This window comes from Lates calcarifer, linkage group LG15 (genome assembly GCF_001640805.2).
Source record: "Lates calcarifer isolate ASB-BC8 linkage group LG15, TLL_Latcal_v3, whole genome shotgun sequence".
In the NCBI taxonomy this organism is placed as follows: domain Eukaryota; kingdom Metazoa; phylum Chordata; class Actinopteri; family Centropomidae; genus Lates; species Lates calcarifer.
The window spans coordinates 8,728,605-8,749,463 of NC_066847.1; the positions used below are offsets into that span (position 1 = coordinate 8,728,605).

The window sequence follows — 20,859 nt, forward strand, 5'->3', positions numbered from 1 at the left end:
ATATATATATATATATATATAGTAATTTCTCCTAGAGTCAGCTAATCAACCTTTTTTAATCAGATATGTGAGACTCACTTTACCCTTTTAAAAGTATTTCTAACATTGAATGAAAGCTAACTGCATGGTGCTGGGGATGGCAGTGTTGGTCACTTGACCTTTTGGGTCCAGACTGATATATCTCAACAGCTATTGGATGAATTACCGTGAAATTTTTCCTTATCCTCAGACAATGAAGCCGACTTAGTTTTAGGATCCCCTGACTTTTTCTCTAGCCACACTATGACGGTGACATTTATGGTTTTGAGTGAAATGTCTCAGCAGTTGTTGGATGGACTGCCATGACATTTGATGCTGATATCCAAGGTGCCCAGGGGATGAACTGTAATCACCTTACTGATCCATTCGCTTTGCATCTAGCGCCATCATCAGGTCAAAACTCAATTTATCCAGTTGGTTTATGAACAAATACCTGCAAAACTAATGGCATTCTCATCAGCAGTTGGTGAGCATTTTATCTGCTAAACATCAACATGTTGGCATTTTCATTGTGAGCATGTTGGCATGCCGACCTTGGCATGACACAGTACATCCTCACAGAGCTGCTAATGTGGCCGTAGACTCTTGCTTAACACTAGGCTATCAGGACACTTAAAACCTTGAAGCAGCCGTTAGTTCATCAGGCATCATCTTCCTGCTATATCACTGTTTACCTTGATTGAATGGCTTTCACTCACTTTATTTGCAGAGAAAATAAAAGGTTGAATTCCAGATTTGAATTTCAAAGAAGAAATTATGTTTGCAGAGGCACGCAAGATAACTAATTTTACTTCTCAGAGAGTTCAGGTGGAAATTATTAGGGAGATGCTTCATATCTCCAAAGCAGACTGGTAAACCTGACCACACCCTCTTCAGAAGGGGGTAGACCACATACATAACAAACTGCAGATCATTTGGGATTCTGTATGCAGAGAGACCAAAAAAGTATTTGGGGAGAAATCCCACAGGATTTCAGGCTTGTTGTATTGAGTATCTTTCCTGAGGGAATAAGTAAAGTATCCATTGTATCTATTACAAAGGCTAACATTTACTGACACAGCAGCTATTACATTAAATTGGCTTCAGTCAAATGCCCCAGAATTACAAATAATGGCTATCCAAATTGAAAGAAAATGAAAACAAACACAAACAGCGGCTCCAAAAACCCACACCAATTAATATCACACTGCTCTCTGAAGTGACATCCCAGTTACCAAAGTCGGCCCCTCAGTTTGCCTTCTGTCTCCTGCTGAGGTGGGAGAAGAGGGTGGGAGGGGGTGAGGAGCAGGAGAGAAATGCTGGGAACAGATGGTGGAGTGGCCCCTATGTTCAACTGCCTGGGTGATTATGGACACAGCTGTCAGTCACTTTGCATGTACGTGTGTCTGTGTGTGCACATGTGTGTATTTGATTTTGTGCCTGTATGCAATGTCTGTGCAGTGTGTTTGTGTGTGTGTGTGTGTGTGTCTGTCTGTGTATGTGCGTCTAACTCTCCCATGTGTTCCCCTGTTCCTTTGTACTCAATGTGTCTGTGTAATATTACATTAAATTTGTGTGTTTATTACCCAAACATATTTTTGCTGACATATTTATGCAACAGCAGAGCTCAGATCTCAGATCAGAGTTCACACAAAACCTTGGAAAGAATGTAAGATTCATGTCACCTGTCCACACTGCTGTGAGCAAAGGTTTTCTCTCTCTCTCTCTCTCTCTCTCTCTCTCTCTCTCCCTCTCTTCTACCTTTGAGATTTTGACTCAGTGTTTCTTTATAATTGGGCTTTACCCCCATCTAGTGGTGGCTCACATTATTGCTGCTCATCTTTTGTCATGGCAATACAGTATTTACATGGTGCAAAATTCCCAGCCACACCTCATTACCAGGCTCATTCTGTTCGACTTAATTTGATTTGATTGTTATTAATTTAATAAAAATCTGTAATAAACAGAAATTAAATTCCTCATTCTCTTATAACATTTCTATTTTTCATAAAATGGCAACCATTCTTTTAAAATATGAAACGCAGCTTGTGGTCACTGACATTATTATCTATTTTTATTCTATTTTTCCGGTTTAATAATTAAAGTTAACCGGAACTAATGGACATTTGGGGGCAGCGCAACAAGCAGTGAACGCATCACTGAAAGAGAGGAGGAATTAGTTAGCAAACAGTTGTTTACGTTCAAGTCCAACAAGTGGGGCGACATTAGCCTCTATGGAGTCATGTTTCTGGCCGCCTGACGAATGTAAGTTCAATATTTACTCTCCCTCAGCTGTGAAGGAAGTATCTGGCTCTTTTGGCGCTAAAATGCTTCACCATGTTCCCCATCTGGTTGCTAACTTTGTCTGTCCGTTGTTTGGTGCTGGGTAGGTAGTATGCAGTGTGTTTCAATCTCTCTCTTTGCTGAAAACAGCAGCTTGCTGTGGGTGAAAACGGCGCTAATTGAAGACTGTACTAAAACACCAAAGCTGCGCGTTGTGAAAAGCTGCATTTTGGCAGCCACAACACTTAGGCTTTGGTGTTCAGTATGTGGAACAAGCAAATATTCCCTGTCATGTCTAATTCCCTGTCGCTGTCACATACACAGTAGCAAGTGTGGAGGACTGAACTAGTGTGGAAATGGTTGATAATTAGCAGCAGCTATTAACCAGCTGTGGAAACAGTTTGCTGAGGCAAATGAGGAAAAATGAGGAAAAAGGAGGAATCAGAGTAAAGGGTGTACTAAAATTAAATAATAAAACATGAAGTATTGTAATGCATTTTATTTTAATTTATTTTAACTGAGCATAGGATTTATGTCAGTTATTCCTATCTAGATTGTCTATTAGTGCAATACTCAAAGGGCAACCCCCAAACTACTGCTACCAAAGCCTAGCCTAGATAATGTACATTTTATCTGGGAATAAATGTGTCTCTCTGCTGCCTCATGTCGTCATCCATGGAGTGGTTTCCGTTGGCAGAGTGGGTGCATTACGGTCCATCACCTCTTTGATCCAGTCATTGTATATGCACAGCTTGGTGTAGACCGAGGGGTGAGCTGGGTTGTTGCAGCCATTTACGAACCACTGCATACCCTGCAGCTCGCCATTGCACACCATGACGCTGCCACTATCATTCTGGAGACGGGAGGGAATAATGATACTCTGTTGTGGTAGTTTAGGGCAAGTGCTTGCAAATGAGTGCGTTTGAAACGAAATTAAGATGCTACAATACAGAAGGAGAGAGGAGAGAGAGTTTCTTTGGGTTGTGTACCATACTCACCAAGCAGTTATCTGTGTTTGCTTGACCAGCGCAGACCATGCCAATGCTCCAGAACAGGAACTCAGGGAATGTGTTCATACAAGTCTGGTCATCCACAACAGGCACAGTTATACACTTCAGACGTTGATAATGCTCGTCTGTTTCAGAGAGGATGAAGGTGGGTCATTACTCTCATTCTTTCAAACTGAGTGCTTCAAATCAAACCGGTGCAAGTTGTTGGTTGCAATATATTCTGTACCATCACTCATCACTCTACCACTTGTTCTTTGACAAAAAGCTTCCTTATTTCCCTTGAACAGGTCTATTGATTAGTTTCCATTTTTATGCATTGCCACTACTTGCAGTGGAGCATAAGGTCTAATCCTTGAGTAAATACTGTTTTCAAGGTCCTCCTCTTTTAATTAGTCTTGATCACTGACTGGGCATTTTGACAGGCAATTAGAAACTAGTCCGATTAAAGACAGCCATTTTTAGCGGTTGTTAAAATGGGATGCTCATGCCTTGTTAGGGCTGCAGTGACCAGAATGCTGATGAGCATTTTAGCAGGTACATGCCCACCTGCTGATCAGAATCCAACATCATCCTGAATCGTGGTGAAGTATCAGTGCTACATTTTGTATCTCTCTGGATGAAATTTATGGTAATTGTTCTAAAAAGGTTGATGCTACTTGCATGGATGTCACTGTGAGCGTATATGTTTTGAGGAGGCTGTAAAAAGTATGCACTACCAAAAATGATAGCAAATAATAAATAAACAGCATTTCAACATGTTGATTAGTGAGCTTTGCTGGTAGACAGATTAATGAGAGTTGCTGGTAGGCAGATTTTGTTACCCTTGGACAGAGCAAGGCTAGCTATTTTCCCTGTTTCCAGTCTTAATTACCAAATTGCAGAGAGCGGTAATGTACATCAGCTTGTGGAGGTCGTGGAGGTTAAGAAGGGAATGCATTCAACATATTTGGCATGCCTTAAAGAAATAGTTCAACACTAAAAAATATACTTATTCGTTTTCATGTTGAGAGTTGGAAGTAAAGGTCGATACCACTCTCACACATGTCTGCTAAATATGAAGCCAGCATAGTTTTAAGTCTGGAAACAGGAGGAAACCACTGGACTCTGATTCTGCCCAAAGGTATAAAAATATCCCCCTAGCACCACTTCTAAAGCTCCCCAATTAAAACGGAATATCTTCTTTATTTAATCAGTATCTCTCATCTAACTCAAAAACTAGTTTTCCAAGAAGGGTTGAATCCAGGGCAACTAGACTTGGCTGTAGATATTTGAAAAAGTTTCACCTCTCATCCAAGAGCCTTCCTCAGTTCATGATGAAAATTCATGAACTGATTCAACCCTTCCTGGTCATCCTAGATGACTGAGAATCTCCACAGACAAGCAAATATGTATATGCATTTTCATTAGAAAGTTTTGTTTACAATAGAAACTCCAGAAGCTTTTAGCTAATAAAAGCTGGACTTAAAACTTTGTACAACAGGGAATATTTGAGGACTGGATTAGGGAACACTGGTTTATCCTGCAATTATACTAAATCCCAATGTGGTTACAAGTTAATGACGCGTAAAAGCCACAGTAGCACCTTTAAATTCACTTACATTGATTTGGGATAGTGGAGCCCCAGCCGCTGACATAGCAGGTCTCTCCCGGCAGCGGGCAGTGACTGGGCAGAGGGATGGGCTGAACGTACTGGTTGAAGCTGGCTGGCTTGGTCAGACGGACCATTGTGAGGCTGTGGAGGGGTGAGCGGTAGGGGCTGTGAATGATCACATCGGCAACATAAATGTGCTGCTCAGTGCCCTCCTCCACGGTCACGTCGTGCTCTCCGAGGGATGCGATGGTGCTGTAGGATCTGTAGGGTAAGAGAGACTCTAATTTATTAAGCTCAGGTGGACCTTTCAGGCCTCAGGCAAAAACAGCCCAGTGACTAAAGAACAGTAAGCCTTAATCAGACAAGAATTGCAGGTTAATGAATGCTGTTTATTAAACACAGACACAAGTAGAATTTGTAGTGGTTCTGTCAATAGTATCAAGTCTTTCAAGTCTAACACTGACAACTGCATAATTACAGACAAATAAAAAAATAAATACAAACACACATCTCATGACTCACTGGCTGACACAAGACAGATTGCAATGGTATATTTTCCTGACATTATTTATTAAAATGTATTACAGCATGTGCAGCACTTCATGAATCATCTTTGAGAGGGAAAGAAAGAAATACAAAACATTGTGCTTTTTAATCTCCTCAGGAAAATTGTGCGAGACACTGGAGGAGCTGAAGGCTGAAGGTCATGCTGAAAATGCTGCAGCAATTGAATTAAAGGTAAAAAAAAAAAAAAAAAAAACAGAGAGAGAGAGAAGCTAGATTTAAATAATACATGGTTGAATTTTAACAAAGCAGAATACATCAAGCACTTCAGCCAGGTTTTTACCTAGCCCAAATATGATTTAACTGCTGATAAGGGGAAACTGGATATACATTAAATTTTAGTTATTAGGATGAAAACACTGCTTACCCAAAACAAAAGCACCTTTTTACTTTTAATATTTTGTTTTAAAAGACTCTGAGAACTGTGACAGTCACAAAAAAATCTGTATAGAGCAAAACGCTACAAAAGATTTTGCATTAACAGTCACCAGTACCTACCTGGGTGCACAATCAAAAGAGGTTACTATCCACCATTTGTTAATGAGAGCTCCACTGCAGGATACTCCTCCACCATGTAGATATACCTGCCAGGGTCTAGAGTGAGGCTGACACACCTTGTAGTCCTCCAGGGGAGACACTCCTAACACAACATCAAGAATAAACAGTAACTAAAAGGTGATGTTGATTTTGCTTATTTTAGACACAACATGGTAAATATCTACCTGAAAGCCCCAAAGTAATGGCTAGAAAGAGAAGATTCATTCTGCTCATCTGTTGTTTTTGTTGTGTTTTTCTGTTTTATTAGACTTGGCTTTTTTATGCCTGCAAATGTTCAAGGACAGTGGGAGGAATAGACTGCTTTATTACTGCTCAGCCTCATTTCCAGTTCAGCTGTAACCTTTATAATAATTTTATCAGAGATACTTTCAACACTTCCGTGTCCAGTTAGAGAGAGGCACCTTGTTTCCTGTAACTTTTTGTTCTTTTCCAGAAAAGAAGAAAGATCATCGTTCATGGTATATGAAAGATATTGTTGAGACATAATAGATAACAGTTTTTGTGTTCTGGTGAAGTTTATGTTGTTTTCATAGACAGAAGACCTGCTGTGCACAGCTTCTCTAGGCTTACTGGGCTATATTAAAACCATTTTTTATGGTTAGTCTGTGCTAACTGCAGTGGTCAATAGTGTCATAGATAAATCTACAGTGTCTCTGTAGCACTAGAAGAAATAATAATAAAAAAAGATTAGAGTGGAGATATGATTCCCACTGCTGTTATAAAGCTAATATTTTACCATGATGCAATTTAAAAGGGCTTGTCTCGAAATATCACAGATTGTACAACTCTGAATGCCCTTTTGGGAATGCAAAATATTTGCCAATAACATTTTCTTCCTCTTTCGGTCTAAAAAGATGATTGAAAATATTTTTTGTCAGTTGATAAACAATGACTCTTGAATTATTTCTATATTCAGTTAGAAATACCCTTGCAAACCTGGTTTACATTTCATGAGCTCAGTTTTTTCATCGATTAAAGAACAAACTGTGGTACTAAGGAACAGCTGGTTAACTGGACATTTGTGACTAAAAGGTCAGTTTGACTCCAAAGGACTCCAAAACTTCAGGAATCATTACTGTTTTGTGTAACCTTTTTGTGCAAAGAGCACAGTTATTTTGCTGGATCTACAGTGTTTTCTGCCGTAGCAATTGCTAATCTATCTGTCGTCCTAAACAAAACAAGTAAATCAATAACAACACAAAACTTTAAATAATATCAATAAATATCTCAAATGATCACAAATGTGTACAAACAAGCACATACAAATGATAGCTGATAGCTGTAGCAATACAGTCATATAGTCTATTTTAGTTACTTGTTCCTTAAAAGTGGAAACACTTTTTGATTCTCTAATACTGTTTAGTAATTTGCTCCATCCACAGGAGACCTGCAGATAACTGTATTTAAAAGCTTAGTCATGGGTCTAGGGGTAAACTAAGTATCATTTATTCATATACCAAATGGAATATGTATGTATGTGTTTGACCAGAGTACTTCAATAAAGCTGAAAAGGATTCAGGAATACCTATAGATTCAGATTTCCTCGTGGACCAAAAAGCAGACTGGAATGTGATCTGGCTCCAACTGACAACCATGACTCGTTGATGCATATCAGTAACACTAGTACGATACGAACAACAGAGAACAGGTATAGCAGCCTTATTTTGTACTAATTGCAGTTTATTGATTAGCAGCACACTGAGCAACACTCAAGATGACTCAACACTAATGAATTGATTACACTTGTCAGGATTACTGGATTGACAAAAGTAGATCCTTTCCCATTTTCTTAACAATATTGTCAATGTGCAGCGACCAAGACAGATGTTTATCAAGTATAACTGATCTTCTTAATTTAACCCAGCTTGAAGTGTTGTATAGAGATACACAGTTGCACAGAGGCTATTAGATAATCTCTGTCTGTTTTCAGTTATCATTGGTTTAAATGTAGACATCATTAAAATCATACAGTTTGTATTGATCCAGTCAGTTATTCAGCTGAGTGGCTGAACTGTGTCAAGTCGTCTGCACACATAACAGCAATACTTTTTGCTTTCTGTTATAAAAGATTGCTTCTCTTTCTGATAAGAAGTTAAGGTGTGTTTTGTATGTTTTGCAATGAAATGGAAATACATCACCTAAGGAACATCTGTTTAATATATGGCATATGGGAAGAGAGAGGTGTGACACCTCTAAAAGTATTGGAAGATAGACATGTGGTGGGTGGACAGCTCCAAATGAAGATGATGCTCAAATCAAAGCTGAGACTGGAATCCAATCTCATTTGTAAAGCGTCGGGTCAGTCAGTCAGTTTCCCTCCTCTCTCACAGTATTATGTAGAGAATTTGTTTTGTGTTTTTTCTGTTTTGCAGATATTGCAGATGCTCACAGATTAAATCAAATTAGTGTCAAAGCTGGATCTAATCACAGTTGACAGTTGAGAGAAAACATAGAGACAAATTCTAATAGCAAATACAAAATGCAGATTAATCCAGTTTGAACAGATGCAAGTGTCAACAGTTTCACAGAAACAAAGGCCTGCATGTTACACTACAGTATATGTAAATTATTTCTCTGTATGAGCATATTTATGCATAAACGTATTAGCAGTAGTAATATTCTCTGAGAAGTATTAGAATATCATAGTCCTTAAAACATTAACAAATGTGTGGTTTGTCCTGTGACTCTGCTACGATATACATTGTAACAGCTACACATGATGACACTTGAAAGCAAATCTATCTCTTGTTTGTGCTGCTTGAAGCTTCAGAGGAAGCCACATGTTGTAGATTTATGCATTAATTAAAAATCACAACACTTGCATCACTGCTTGTCAGAATCCACAAAACAAACTTCACAGTCTTTGTTGTTTATTCATCTCTGTCGGTTTCTCTGGCGTTTTACATGTTGTTTCTTTTCATCCATTATTAATTGCAACAGAGGCCTCTGTTCTGGTGCTGCCTCGGCTGATAAAAGTCTGGCGCCTCATTGCAGATTCATACAGACATAAACATGTGATCCTTTGCATCAGTGATAAATAGGAAATGCAAGAAATGTCTTACACAAACAGACAGGAGGAATATGCACAATTTACTGCATCAGATGCTAAACTAAATTCTTATTTATCAACCACACACACTAGTTTTTTGTACAAATATTTTTATGTGATAAGACATAAATATTAAATGTATTCAGAGGTGGAATGACTATAAAGAAACAATAATACCAGTAGGTGGCGACAGCTAAATATGTTATTTGCATTTTTCATGGCTGGTTGTTTTCTAAGAGACCCATGGTCCATGATAAGATGCTGTTTGCTCCTTTTCTTGTGCTTGTGAAGTTGTTCTGTCCAATTTCCTCTGTGTTTTTTCAAAGGATTACAGTCCTCATTGGGTGGGTATCATCATTTACCACCCAAGACAGCATCACAAGGTGCACATTATTTCTGAGGATGATGTTTTGATGTTCGGGTGAGGTAAGATATGGCAAAGGCCAGAATGTCAAATGATGCCGTAGGCTTTCGTGTGGAGCTTTAAAGTTTTTACTCTGTCAGAAAAGGTGACTGAGGTCACTGGAAGTCAGTTTTTGTTTACTGCTGGGAGTAAAAGATGTGGTAAAGCTGGTCATGCAGTATGCCAACATAGGTGTTCACAGCACTGGTGGTATCGTCGTAAATATTCCTACAGGTAACACAGATAGAGAGGTTTAAATACAAATTCACACTTTTTTTACTCTGCTTTAATGAATCTGCATTTCTCTTACTTTGCCTTCTCCTCCAGCTTCAAGCCCTTGATGCCTTCTATGTATCCACTGGCAGTGTTGATAGTACTGTCATAGAAGGACCTGACTTTGTCTGCGATCTGGGTCAGAGTCCCCTGCTCCTCCTCAGCCTGCCTCGGCACATGTAAGCTTTCAGCACCTGCACAAAATAACAACAGGTGAGACGGGTCGAATGCTATTGCTAAGATCTGTTTTTCCATCAGTGATTTATTCTGCTCTGAATTCAGTTTGATCATCTGAAAATACACTTACTGAGAGCAAAGACTGCAACAAGCACAGTAACGACCAACAGCTTATTCATAGTGTCACTCGTATCTGTGAGTCGAGAGAATGGAGACATTTAAAGCTTACTTCCTCTTATCCACTAGGGTGAGATGTTGTCATAAGTTTCCTTCCTCGTGTGTAGATGATACATTTGTGTTGATATTAATTTTCTCTGTGTGAAAAGTCTGTTCTGATGTTTTTACTCTTCTAGCATAGAAACAAAAACGCTTTCTAAATTTTACTTCTTTTAAACATAAAGCTTATTTCAGAAAATATTAATTCTCCTTGAACTTGTCTTATAACTAACACTACATTCATGCATTTTCTACACACTATCCCATTCAGCATATTAATTTAAAGCATCAATACTCACTGTATTCCTCTCCAGAAATGACTGTGATGAAGAGAACGGAGTAAGAAGCACCACTTGCCCAACCTGTTTATATAGGAGAGTAAATGTGTTGACTTGTTGCTCCCAGAGCCAAAGTTCACTGTGTGAGAGATAAACATGCACTGTTGTCTAGTATGTGTTACATTATGCCTTGATAAAAACAGACATTGTGTCTATCAGTGTAAACATGAGGATGGTGAATGAAGAATCAAAGAGGGATTTAAATGTCGTCAGGGGCCTATTTAATCTGATTTGATTTTATAAGCAGAGGGGCTGAAGGGGTGGGTTGGGGGTGTGTGTGTGCAATTCTGAATACACCACAATCAATTATTTTCCATTGATTAAGTTAGTAGGTCATTAATACAGCACAGTCTTACACCTTGCCCAGTTAACAACCTCCATGAGGAGGTACTTGTTACTTGCATAACGGAGGTGATGCATTCATGCCGCATTACAATAGTCCTAAGTCCCATTAAGATTGTCCTAAGTCTAGAGTGTGTTGAACACGTCATCCAGGCTATTTCAGGTTATGAAATATTTAGGCCAGGTAGTCTAGATTTATCGTTCCACTATTAAAAGACAGCTCTGGGGAGAAGGAGAACTTCTTCCATTCTTCCTGTAAAATTTCCCTGAACTACAGTACTTCTACTCATCAGTGAGGTCTTAAAATGGAGAAACAGCTATTTTAGGATTTGTTGCAAGAGGACAGGTGAAAAGTAAAATGGTGTTTTCTCCTTCATGTGATTTGATTTCAAATGCAGTTGGGAGTCCAAAGTGCAGATTGATTTTGTTTATTTTCTGATGTGACAGTGACAGTAATAATATTGTGTGTTTTATATCCAAGGGTGACATGGTGGTGCAGTGGTTACCACTGTTGCCTCACAGCACAGGGTTCACTTGGGGCTTTTCTGTGTGGAGTTGGCATGTTTTCCCCTGCGTGGGTTCTGTCCAGGTACTCCGGCTTTCTCCCACAGTCCAAAGACATGCACGTTAATTGCAGGTTAATTGGTGACTCTAAATTGCCTATAGGTGTGAATGGTTGTTTGTCTCTATATGTTGGCCCTGCAATGGACTGGTGATCCATACAGGGTGTACCCCGCCTCTCGCCCAATGACAGCTGGGACAGGCTCCAGCCCCCCTGCAAACCTTAATAGATAAGCGGTATAGATAATGGATTTACATTTACATTTTTCCAAAGAATGCATTTACATTTTTCTTTTAATTTGCTGGTACAAAACTTGTTTATTTAGCCTTGAGATTTTGGTTATTTATTGAAGGTAAATATTTTGTCTCTAGTTAATAAGTGCAAATGTTTATTTACTTTTCCATGGCAGAGCATTTGTACACAATTTTACACAACAATCGAATGTGTTTGCTTAAAGCTGAAGTGACACAGACTTTGTGAATTAACACTGTTATACAACAAGCTCCAACACAAAATAGTAGAGAAATATTAGTTAGAGAAATGATAATAGAGAAAGTCATGACGTATAGAACATGTCTCTTTACAGTAGTCTACATCTCTGTTTCTATGACTTACAAACAAAGTTTGTCTATTCAGCAGAAGTTCATGAGCTTCCCAGTTACCTGCATTGTTGATTGTGCGTAGTAACAAAAAATGATGGTTTAATTAACATTTTGATCTGATGTGTAGTGTTGAAGTAATTTTCTCTGGAATGGCAACATGTTCCTAAGAGTCCTGAGTAAACATCCCAGCCAATCATGTGATCCCGCCTCACATGTCATGTGGCTGCTGACCGAAGAACTCAGGTCAGTCTGAGGACAGCTGTGGACAGCGGTGGGATTCAAGCAGTCAGAGAGCTTGAGGTTTTGATTAAATCCAGCTGATTCAGTGCTGATGACTCTTTGCTTGGTTATAGCTGTTGCTAAAGACGATCACTGAACAGTGTAATGGCACTGTCAATGCTTAAAAGCAACATGACACAATAATCAGTTCTGTTGTCGTTGTGTCACGTCTTGAACACTGTTATTACACAGCAGGGATATTTGTCTGCTTAATCAAAATGCTAAAAAGAAATGTTTCAGTTACCAGAATGTTTGAAATGAGGCAGAAATAAAAGATTTACACATCCTGCTGCTCCTGCACAACACGCCATCATTCAGTATGATCTCAGAGCTGGCCCACTGGAAACATCTATTAACATCTATTAATCACTGTAACAATACTGAGAAGTTAAGTTGTCTTTGCCACCTTCATTCCAAGTAAATAATACTTCTGGAGGAATGAATCATGTTTGTAATGTGTCAGTGAGACACATTAATACTTTTAGGATAGGAAATACACAGATTGAGCCTGTGAGTTCAAAGAGTTCTGTTCAGGTTAACGATGACAAAATATGCTTGTTAAAAAATAGACAGCTTCAAGTCTTATCATTAGTATCTGTGTAAAGTATTCGTAAATTACACTTCCGTTATTATCAAAGTGGCAGCTGATTTTATAAATCAGTTCTATAATGTTTCATTCATTAATGTGGCAACAAATTAAGATGTGGGGTTTGTGTGTTATTAAACTCTATGTATATGATTGTATAACATGGTGATTAGTGGAGCCTTGAACAACTTTTGTCATAGATTAATATGTTAGGATAACTTATACCATTCAAATTAAGCTTTATCATATCAAGTGTTGATGTAAACCTTCAATCTCTTAATGAAGAAGCACATTTCAAATAGTTTCCTGTTCATTTTATTGAACACATTCACACATATACATACACAATCACACGCAGACTTTGGTTAGTGTATCAAACACAAAATACTGTACATGCACAATTTGCACAGGTGGTGTTGACATGTTTGCCCTGCTCTCTGCATGATTTGGCAAATATACCGATTTGAAAAAGGCAAATGATTGTAATTTGCATTGTGCATTGTTCCTCTCAGCCTAAACTGGTGTAGTTTCTATGAACTATCATCTAGTACAGGTTGGTGAGCTCCAGTTGGTGTTCTTTACTCAGCGGGCATGTATTTGTCCAGGTAGACCTTGATGTGGTCGATGGCATCGCTCAGGTAGTTGCCAACATGGGGGCGCAGGTATTCTTCGTACATACCCAGCGCTGATGTACGGGCCCTGTCTAACAGGGGACCGGCCTCCTCACCCAGGCCACTGCACAAAACAGGGAAGACAGATTATTTAAAGAGAGCTCCCTAGTAAAAAGATTCATCACCCAGCTCTGTGGTGAAACTTTATGTTTTCCCCTATATTTTATATTTTAAGTACAATCTGTGAAATATGAGAGAGAGACATTTCTTCACATTGGCAGAAAAATTTCCCAGAAACTGAAGTGACACGTCAACATGGTCTTCAAAGAAGGATCATTCTCTGTGAGCACTCACCTGCCAACCTTGACAAGAGCTTGGAACTCAGGCTTGGTTTGCAGTTCCTCAATGAAGTTCCTGGCATTCTGTCCATGCTCTCCTTCACCAAATTTCTCAATCAAAGGAGCAGCAACTCCATGCAGCTTGCCATAAGCATTCAGCAGCCTCTTGTAGAACACAGTTTTCATTGAATTATACTTATCAACAAGTTCCTGCGATGGTGTGGGAATGTCACACAGGCTCATTGAGACTAGGATGAAATGAGAATGGTAAGATTAATATGTTAGAACCAATGTTATAAAAAACGGATTAAATCAAAAAATCATCAAGAGGTGTTAATTTAAAAGAGCTATCTATGTAAATTCTTGTATGAGTGTGCCTTTAAGGACAAAAAAAGCTGCTTTGCATGTCTTGGTTTCTTGGTAATTCTGTCCAAAATCAGATTCCTTTAACCACTATTTAGTTCTGCATCTCAGTGGCATTTAAAAATCAGTCTTTATGTTGCAAATCAACCACAGATAAGGTGATGCAGCAGCATCCTTTAAGTTATTGCAACACGTGAATACAATGAAAAAATACAGTTACATTTTTAGTATTTACGGCAAGGGAAAATGAAAAGCATCAACATTTAATGTCTATTCCTACACAATCACCCAGCTTTTCTTAAAAATCAGATACACTGCAGTCATTCAGATTCAGATTTTGGCTTACCCTGCAGAGCGAGGATCAGTGCAAAGGCACATTTTGCATTCATCTCTGAAACAAAATGAAAAAAGAAACAAACTTAAAATTGAACCCTCCACTTGGTGAATCAATATTCTTTTCCATATTTGACATTTTAACCTTAGAAGATGATAAACAAGTTGATAAAACTTCAGAATGTGAAAATCCAATCCCTACATGTTTTATAAAACAGATTCTTTTTTTCTAGTGAAATTTGCTCAGAAGTAGCTTCAGAAGAGAAGCTGCAGCAGTAAGAAGAGAGATTACCTGCTGGTGTGTTGGATGTACAGATCCAAGAAGTGACAGTCTTCTCTGAAAGCGAGTTGTCTGTAACTCGGAACTCACATCTGGACAGGATGATATAGGGGGGGACTGCAAACAAACGTCATCTGATGAGCATACACACACCTACACACGTGCGTGCATGCTTGTGCACATGCACACACACACCCATACACACACATTCACCTAAACAAAGTCCAGTGTACATGATATTCACTTTAAAGACTGTATGTGGAAACATGACTTGAGTGGTTATGCAATGTTCCTTAAAAGTAGGTTTATCTGTATTCATATAGCAGTGCACTCCGAGACCTCCTGATACTGTATGTTGAATGTTAGCAGAATGTCATAGTGCATGCATTTCAAAAAAGAAATGTGTTGTTACCTGCTGTAGTAAAGGACACTGTTGATTAGATTAACTCCTGCTAATCAGCATTTCTTTGACAGCAAGTCAGAATCACTTAATAATGTGGGCTCAGAGACAGATCAGTCAAATGGTCAGCAGGTCAATCAACCAGGACCTGTCTAGACACATTGTGCTGAACCCAGAGCAATGCCTTCACCTTTCACCTTCGTAGCCAGAGACAGGCTGCATGTAGAGGGATAAATTGTCTGTATCATTATGTTTAAAAGTTTTCTTGTTTCTCTTTCTTTCTCTTTGTACTTGTACATCTCACTCTTTCACTCTTAATTCTAGATTTTAGTTAATAGAACTAAAGCTTAGTGGCCATCAGATATATGATGTTTAGTGTCTTTCTAATGAAACATGACCCTGCAAATCTGTATTTATTTGTATAATAGGAATCTAAAAACTATGCTTATAAATATGTCATTTACATTAATGAATTTACCTTCTGATGATAACTGTAGTCATTACTGCCTTTAACTATTCCCTCTTATGATCTTTACTTCTCTTTGCCTTGCTTGCAGGACAAAATGGACCCATATACAGACTGGAGCTGTTTCATGTAAAACCTGGAGTTTTATTATAAACCAGTTTGATTCTGTATTTGACACAACCAGGAAATCCCAGAGAAACTATGAGACATGACGAGTTCAACATCAAATGGTAAGAATTTTAATTTATTGTCAGCTTTTCTTTAGTTTTTAGATTGTGGATCAGTGGCATTTGTTGCTCTAAATGGCATGTAGTTGTCAACGGCTGTCTGGATCTTCTCCCACATGGACCCTCTGACATCAGAGACCCAGTCAGCATAGCTGCCAGTCACTGGTTGGATGTGGTCTTCATAGTAAGCACCAAAAAAGCCTAGTGCCGTTCCCCCCATATCCTGGACTTTAGCTTTTGCTGCCCTACGAGATCCACAAGTACACAAATGAGGTACACACAAACACATTAATGTGTAAACAAACACAATATTTTAGCAGTTATGATAATTAGCAATCATTTACAGAGGAGTTCATTTTGCATGTGTTAATGATCTGTTTCTGATGAGATCAGAAATACCTGGCCCTCTCCACCAGCCTCTGCAGTAGTCCAGGAGAGTCAGTTTGTTCTGGAGCCGGTGTCTGGGCCAAAAGTGGCCCACATGCTGCAGAGGAAGTGGACAAAAGTGGAAGAAAGCTCAGAAATAAAGGAACTGAGGCTGAATACGTAAAATTATTTTTTAAAGCCATACCTTGTGTTAGTAAGATGAGACCAAAAACAAGCACTTTTGTCTGCATCTGCCACAACAAAAAACAAAAATGACCGTAGCAGTTTAGTCACGATAATATTATTTTTATAGTGCAAAATTGTCTGTACACAATCCATTATCAGCTAACATACCATATTCTCAGCACATTATGTTAAGAATATTGTTTTCTTTCAATTCTGAATCATCACAACATCAAATCAAATCACTGATTTCAAAACTAAATTTAACCATGGGTTCATCAACATCACAACAAACATATTTAAAGGAGTGACAAAGGGTATTTTACCTCTTCCTCCTACACTGGTCAACAGAAGTTGAATGAAGCAAGTGTTATCAAACCATTTATTTGTATTAGGTGACCGCAACAGCGTGTACATTGGTCCCGATCGGATGACCACTCAACCTGTTGTTTTTTTTCTTTGCTTCATCACACCGTTTTATTGACAAAAACAGCAAAGCAACACCTCTTTGACTAAAATGTTACTAGCAAAAGAACACACACAATACAGAGACAAATGACCAACAAGCTTTATAAAAATTTGGTTTTCTGTAAACTTTTATAAGACTTTAAAGACTTGGAACTTAAAGGCAGTTTTTTTTCCCCCGCAGACGCTTATGTGATTTGTTTTTCTTTTCTCTGTTAAATATTTGCTGTATTACAACGTTAATGTCAGGATCCAAGTCAAGACACACGGCTTTTGAGATGTGCAGATCCTGAACTCTTGATATCGTTTCAAGATCAACATTAGCTGAGTTCAGTAACTGTCCAAATGCCCTTTGGTTCAGATATCTCAGCCCACTTGGTGGATGGTGTGTATACAGGCCAGTCAAAGTCTCTGTTCTAGCAGGAGAGAAGACTGGAGGGGGGGTGAGGTGGAGGGTCAGACAGATAAACAGATCAAGCAAAGCATTTCTGTTCTGTGGGCAGAGTCCACCACAAAATCAATTTAATCTTTCCACTACTTATGTTTTGCACTTGCTGCATGTTCTGAATGAGAGCAGCTCAACAGTAATGTTGAGATTAGAGTTCATAGCTACGTTACGCATTTACAAACCTGATCTCACAGCTGTCTAAACAGATAGGATCGTCATTTTTCCTTGTTTTCAAATTGTGTGTTGGGTTTTGAACATCTGAACTGTGCTACAGAGTTAGGGATGTGTGTGTGCATATGTGTGTCCCTGATGTGGCCATAGCCTTCCATTCTACATCTGAAAAGTTAGATTTGTTCTACACTCAGTTACTACTTTAGTAGATACAGCTCAATAAAACTAATGCCATCTAATACGACGGTCCTCCAATCAATACCCCCATATGAAGGTTCAAATGTTGTTTAAATTGTTTTGCAGAGGTACTGATTCAACTTTACTTCAGCTACAGAGAATGTAGTTTCTGCTGAATTGTATCACATTATACACACAGGTCTGTGAATATTCTCATTTATCCAGGTCATAGTTATCTCAAGGAAGTTTAATCAAAAGCAACTGGACTTAGTTGTAGTCTAGGAAGACGTTTCGCCTCTCATCCAAGAGGCTTCATCAGTTCGTGTTCACGTACAGGCCCTTATTAGTTTAAGGAACTTTGTGAAGACTTTACACCAGCAGTAGTCTCAGACAAGACAAAACCTAACATCTTCAATCTCTTCTTCGAAATCTTCAAACTTTCCTCAACATGTACATGCACTTTCCTCATAATGAAATAGCTGAAAGAACATGCTGACTGGTTAACCAAGAAGTAAGCAGTTTACTTTCTGTTACATCTTAAACCAATCAAAGTGAAAGTGATTTTAAAGTTAATTTCAGCGCAGACAGTTATTGCAATATGATCATAAACTGTGCAGTCTGTGACCTCTGTGCACCAGCTGCTGACCTCTGTCATTCTGTTCTCTTAACAGGAACAGATTTCGGTGAACTGGGACAACTGGTGGATTATTAACCCAGCATAAACAGTGACTTTAGCCCGGGAGTTGTGAAATGCCAGAAAAGCAGCCATGTTGGCACTTGCCCTTTGGTACCAGCTATTGACACAAATAAACTATTATCTGTTAGATTCTTCAATTAGGTGATCAGCTTTAGTACCCATTGATATGGTACTGAAACTGGTATAAATGAATTATTTGGTCAAAGTACCTGAAATTCATTTGATCACATTTTGTTCAGACAATGTTTGTTGAACTTCTACAGGGAAACTTGTTTTTCATTCACAAGTTGATTGACAGAGCTTTTCATTAGATTTATATCTGGACTTTCCACATCTATTCATGGTATTGGTAAGAATTTAACATCTTAAATTGTTGCTTTAAAATACAGTTTCAAACAAATGAAAATGTGGGGGCTGCCACGAAGCACAGTTACACCTAGGTTTTTCATAACACTGATATAACATGAGGAGATACAGTGGAAATTATAGACAGCAAACTTTCAAACTATTTCTGAATGAAGCTAAAACCATGTTCATTCTGTTAATATTTGTTAATTTTCCAACTTCAACAGTTTTATGTGATATTTTAATATGTGTCTCATATCTATTGATTCATAAATTCAAGAAAATAGGTGGTAAATGTACGAAAAAAGTTCATGCAATGAATTTCTCTTGCGTGCATATGTGAATATCTATAGGGTGTATTTTATAACAAAAATAAACAATTGTTTCTTATATTTTTATATTTAATAAGCGGGAGCTTGGATAGAAGCTGTTATGGAGGTAATTAACATACAGTTATTTGGAGAACATATGGAGGCCATACTGTCATAGAGCAGAGTTGTTCTTTTATTGATGTCAAACATCTTAACAGACTTTTCCACAGAATCCATTGCATTAAAAAAAATTCTTTACATTGATAAATATTGATGCTACCACAGACGTTATGTTAAAAAAAAAAAAACATTTTATTTTTATATCTTTGTAGCACTTTTTCACGTTGTTTGTTCAAAATGATCACATTGAAATGATAATTATAAACAACTAGTTTAAAGATGTAACCATTTGGTCTGGTCAGCAGAGCAGTTTGTCATGTGACATGTGAGCGTCCCGACAGGAGGGTCAGGGTGAAGAGCTCGGCCTTCAGAGTTGGGTCCGGAGACACGAATCTATCTACTCGTTTACTGAGCCATTTCCGAAATCGTGGACTTCGCCTTCTCTATCAGCTGGTCGAACCAGCTCCTGAGTAGAGAGTGAAAAAAACCGTGTCACACAAAGTGTGCGCGTGAATATCTGTGTAAATGCACTTATTTTCTGTGGGTGTCAGCGCTTACCTGGTTTCGGTTGCAAATTGACTCTGGTGAATTTCCTCAAAGGCGGTCTTGGCCTTCTCTGCAAGGCCCAAGGACATCTCAGACAACTGCTTGCCAAAGTTAGCGAACTTCTCCTGGACGGTGTCGTCCTGAGCCTCTGTGGATCATGGACAGAGAGAAGTGAAGTTAGGCAACGTGGAAGGAGGAGGGTGGGGGAAGGAAACCATAGCAGAGAAGTTATAGTTAACACGAGAAGTAACTGTACCTGTGTATGCGACAAAAGCCAGCATCAGCACGGCAACTGCAAGGAACAGTCTCATTTTGGCTGTGACTCTATGAGGAGGAAGGACAGAGACGGGTTTACTGGAGAAAAACAGAAATTATTTATCTCTAAAAAAAATAGCGCCCCCCGTATGTCAGCACCACAGAGAGAGGACAGCTCCTTTACGTGGACTCCGTTACACTGTCAGATCTCTAATAATAATTCTTTAAAACACATTAATTAACGTCTAAATGCTGGAATTACAACTAGCCGATCTTTGCAGTTGAGTTTGAAGACTTATATTAAGAAACAGGTAACATCAAAACTTTTGGATAAATACAGGTCTTGAGGATAATCTGATGCTCTCCATGAAGCTTGTGTCTGTGTCAGTATCCTATAAAGCAATATAATAATAATCTCTCCAGTCGTCGGGGTGACGCAGATGAAATGTAAAACATACCTGTTTTCCGTCTCAGAGGAGAAATAAATCGAGTGCGTTTGAGCGCCTGTGTGTGCGTTCCTCTTTATAAGCCCGCTCGGTCCCTAGGAGGGTGACGCAAAACACTAGACTTTAAAATCAACATGTACACGTGGTAACCTTGACGTGCTACTGCCTTTATTGATCAGCACCAGTGTAATGGTATTAAAAGATACCGCTCCTGATGAAGATTCCTGCACAAACAAGTTATGTGCCTGATTGCATTATGTTGTGGGATTGTGTGATAAGCAGAAGACTGATGAGGGTGAATCTAGATTAAAGTCATCACCCAGCACTGTGTAGTGTATCTAATTATCAATCACAAAGAATAGGGTGTGAATGAAGAGCAGCAGATAGGTCATTTTAATAGCAGAGAGTCCTTAATGCACACACACACACATAATAGATCCCAGCTTGGTGATGGTATCAA

General features: G+C 38.7%; 5 protein-coding genes and 1 long non-coding RNA gene across 8 annotated transcripts in view; 1 reads left to right on the top strand and 5 right to left on the bottom strand.

The window, feature by feature from the left end:
• On the top strand, window positions 1-5,640 carry LOC127143316 (uncharacterized). The gene is made up of 3 exons (XR_007814613.1): window positions 1-2,283; window positions 3,329-3,456; window positions 5,567-5,640. It is a non-coding gene; the product is annotated as an uncharacterized LOC127143316 (long non-coding RNA).
• Window positions 2,786-6,297, bottom strand: LOC108898382 (trypsinogen-like protein 3). The gene is made up of 5 exons (XM_018698301.2): window positions 6,189-6,297; window positions 5,965-6,106; window positions 4,910-5,163; window positions 3,300-3,436; window positions 2,786-3,154 (listed from the first exon to the last, which is right to left on the bottom strand). The coding sequence occupies exons 1-5, from the start codon at window positions 6,235-6,237 to the stop codon at window positions 2,963-2,965; spliced, it is 774 nt and encodes a 257-aa protein (XP_018553817.1). The 5' UTR covers window positions 6,238-6,297; the 3' UTR covers window positions 2,786-2,962.
• Window positions 6,298-8,877: 2,580 nt separating this feature from the next.
• On the bottom strand, window positions 8,878-10,546 carry apoc2 (apolipoprotein C-II). The gene is made up of 4 exons (XM_051075987.1): window positions 10,442-10,546; window positions 10,057-10,119; window positions 9,787-9,943; window positions 8,878-9,704 (listed from the first exon to the last, which is right to left on the bottom strand). Exons 2-4 carry the CDS (start codon window positions 10,103-10,105, stop codon window positions 9,614-9,616), a joined length of 297 nt encoding a protein of 98 aa, XP_050931944.1. The 5' UTR covers window positions 10,106-10,119; window positions 10,442-10,546; the 3' UTR covers window positions 8,878-9,613.
• A 2,604-nt stretch (window positions 10,547-13,150) lies between these two features.
• apoa2 (apolipoprotein A-II) lies at window positions 13,151-14,893 on the bottom strand. The gene is made up of 4 exons (XM_018698263.2): window positions 14,789-14,893; window positions 14,510-14,554; window positions 13,817-14,048; window positions 13,151-13,586 (listed from the first exon to the last, which is right to left on the bottom strand). The coding sequence occupies exons 2-4, from the start codon at window positions 14,550-14,552 to the stop codon at window positions 13,430-13,432; spliced, it is 432 nt and encodes a 143-aa protein (XP_018553779.1). The 5' UTR covers window positions 14,553-14,554; window positions 14,789-14,893; the 3' UTR covers window positions 13,151-13,429.
• Window positions 14,894-15,865: 972 nt separating this feature from the next.
• On the bottom strand, window positions 15,866-16,858 carry apoc4 (apolipoprotein C-IV). 2 transcript variants are annotated; one of them, XM_051075985.1, is made up of 4 exons: window positions 16,745-16,858; window positions 16,441-16,486; window positions 16,269-16,353; window positions 15,866-16,114 (listed from the first exon to the last, which is right to left on the bottom strand). In XM_051075985.1, the coding sequence occupies exons 2-4, from the start codon at window positions 16,484-16,486 to the stop codon at window positions 15,904-15,906; spliced, it is 342 nt and encodes a 113-aa protein (XP_050931942.1). In that variant the 5' UTR covers window positions 16,745-16,858; the 3' UTR covers window positions 15,866-15,903. The 2 variants fall into 2 exon arrangements, with proteins under 2 accessions (XP_050931942.1, XP_050931941.1); XM_051075984.1 differs by lacking the exon at window positions 16,745-16,858 and adding an exon at window positions 16,590-16,707.
• A 2,349-nt stretch (window positions 16,859-19,207) lies between these two features.
• apoc1 (apolipoprotein C-I) overlaps window positions 19,208-20,859 on the bottom strand; it is a 138,451-nt gene continuing 136,799 nt past the window's right edge. The window contains exons 1-4 of one of the 2 annotated variants that reach the window (XM_018698292.2): window positions 20,412-20,511; window positions 19,955-20,022; window positions 19,711-19,846; window positions 19,208-19,618 (exon numbers count right to left, since the gene is read on the bottom strand). In XM_018698292.2, the coding sequence (XP_018553808.1) occupies window positions 19,558-19,618; window positions 19,711-19,846; window positions 19,955-20,009 (252 nt within the window). In that variant the 5' untranslated portion in view covers window positions 20,010-20,022; window positions 20,412-20,511 and the 3' untranslated portion in view covers window positions 19,208-19,557. Of the gene's footprint in view, window positions 19,619-19,710; window positions 19,847-19,954; window positions 20,023-20,411; window positions 20,512-20,859 lie in introns of those variants that run through there. The other variant, XM_051075988.1, reaches the window with a different exon arrangement.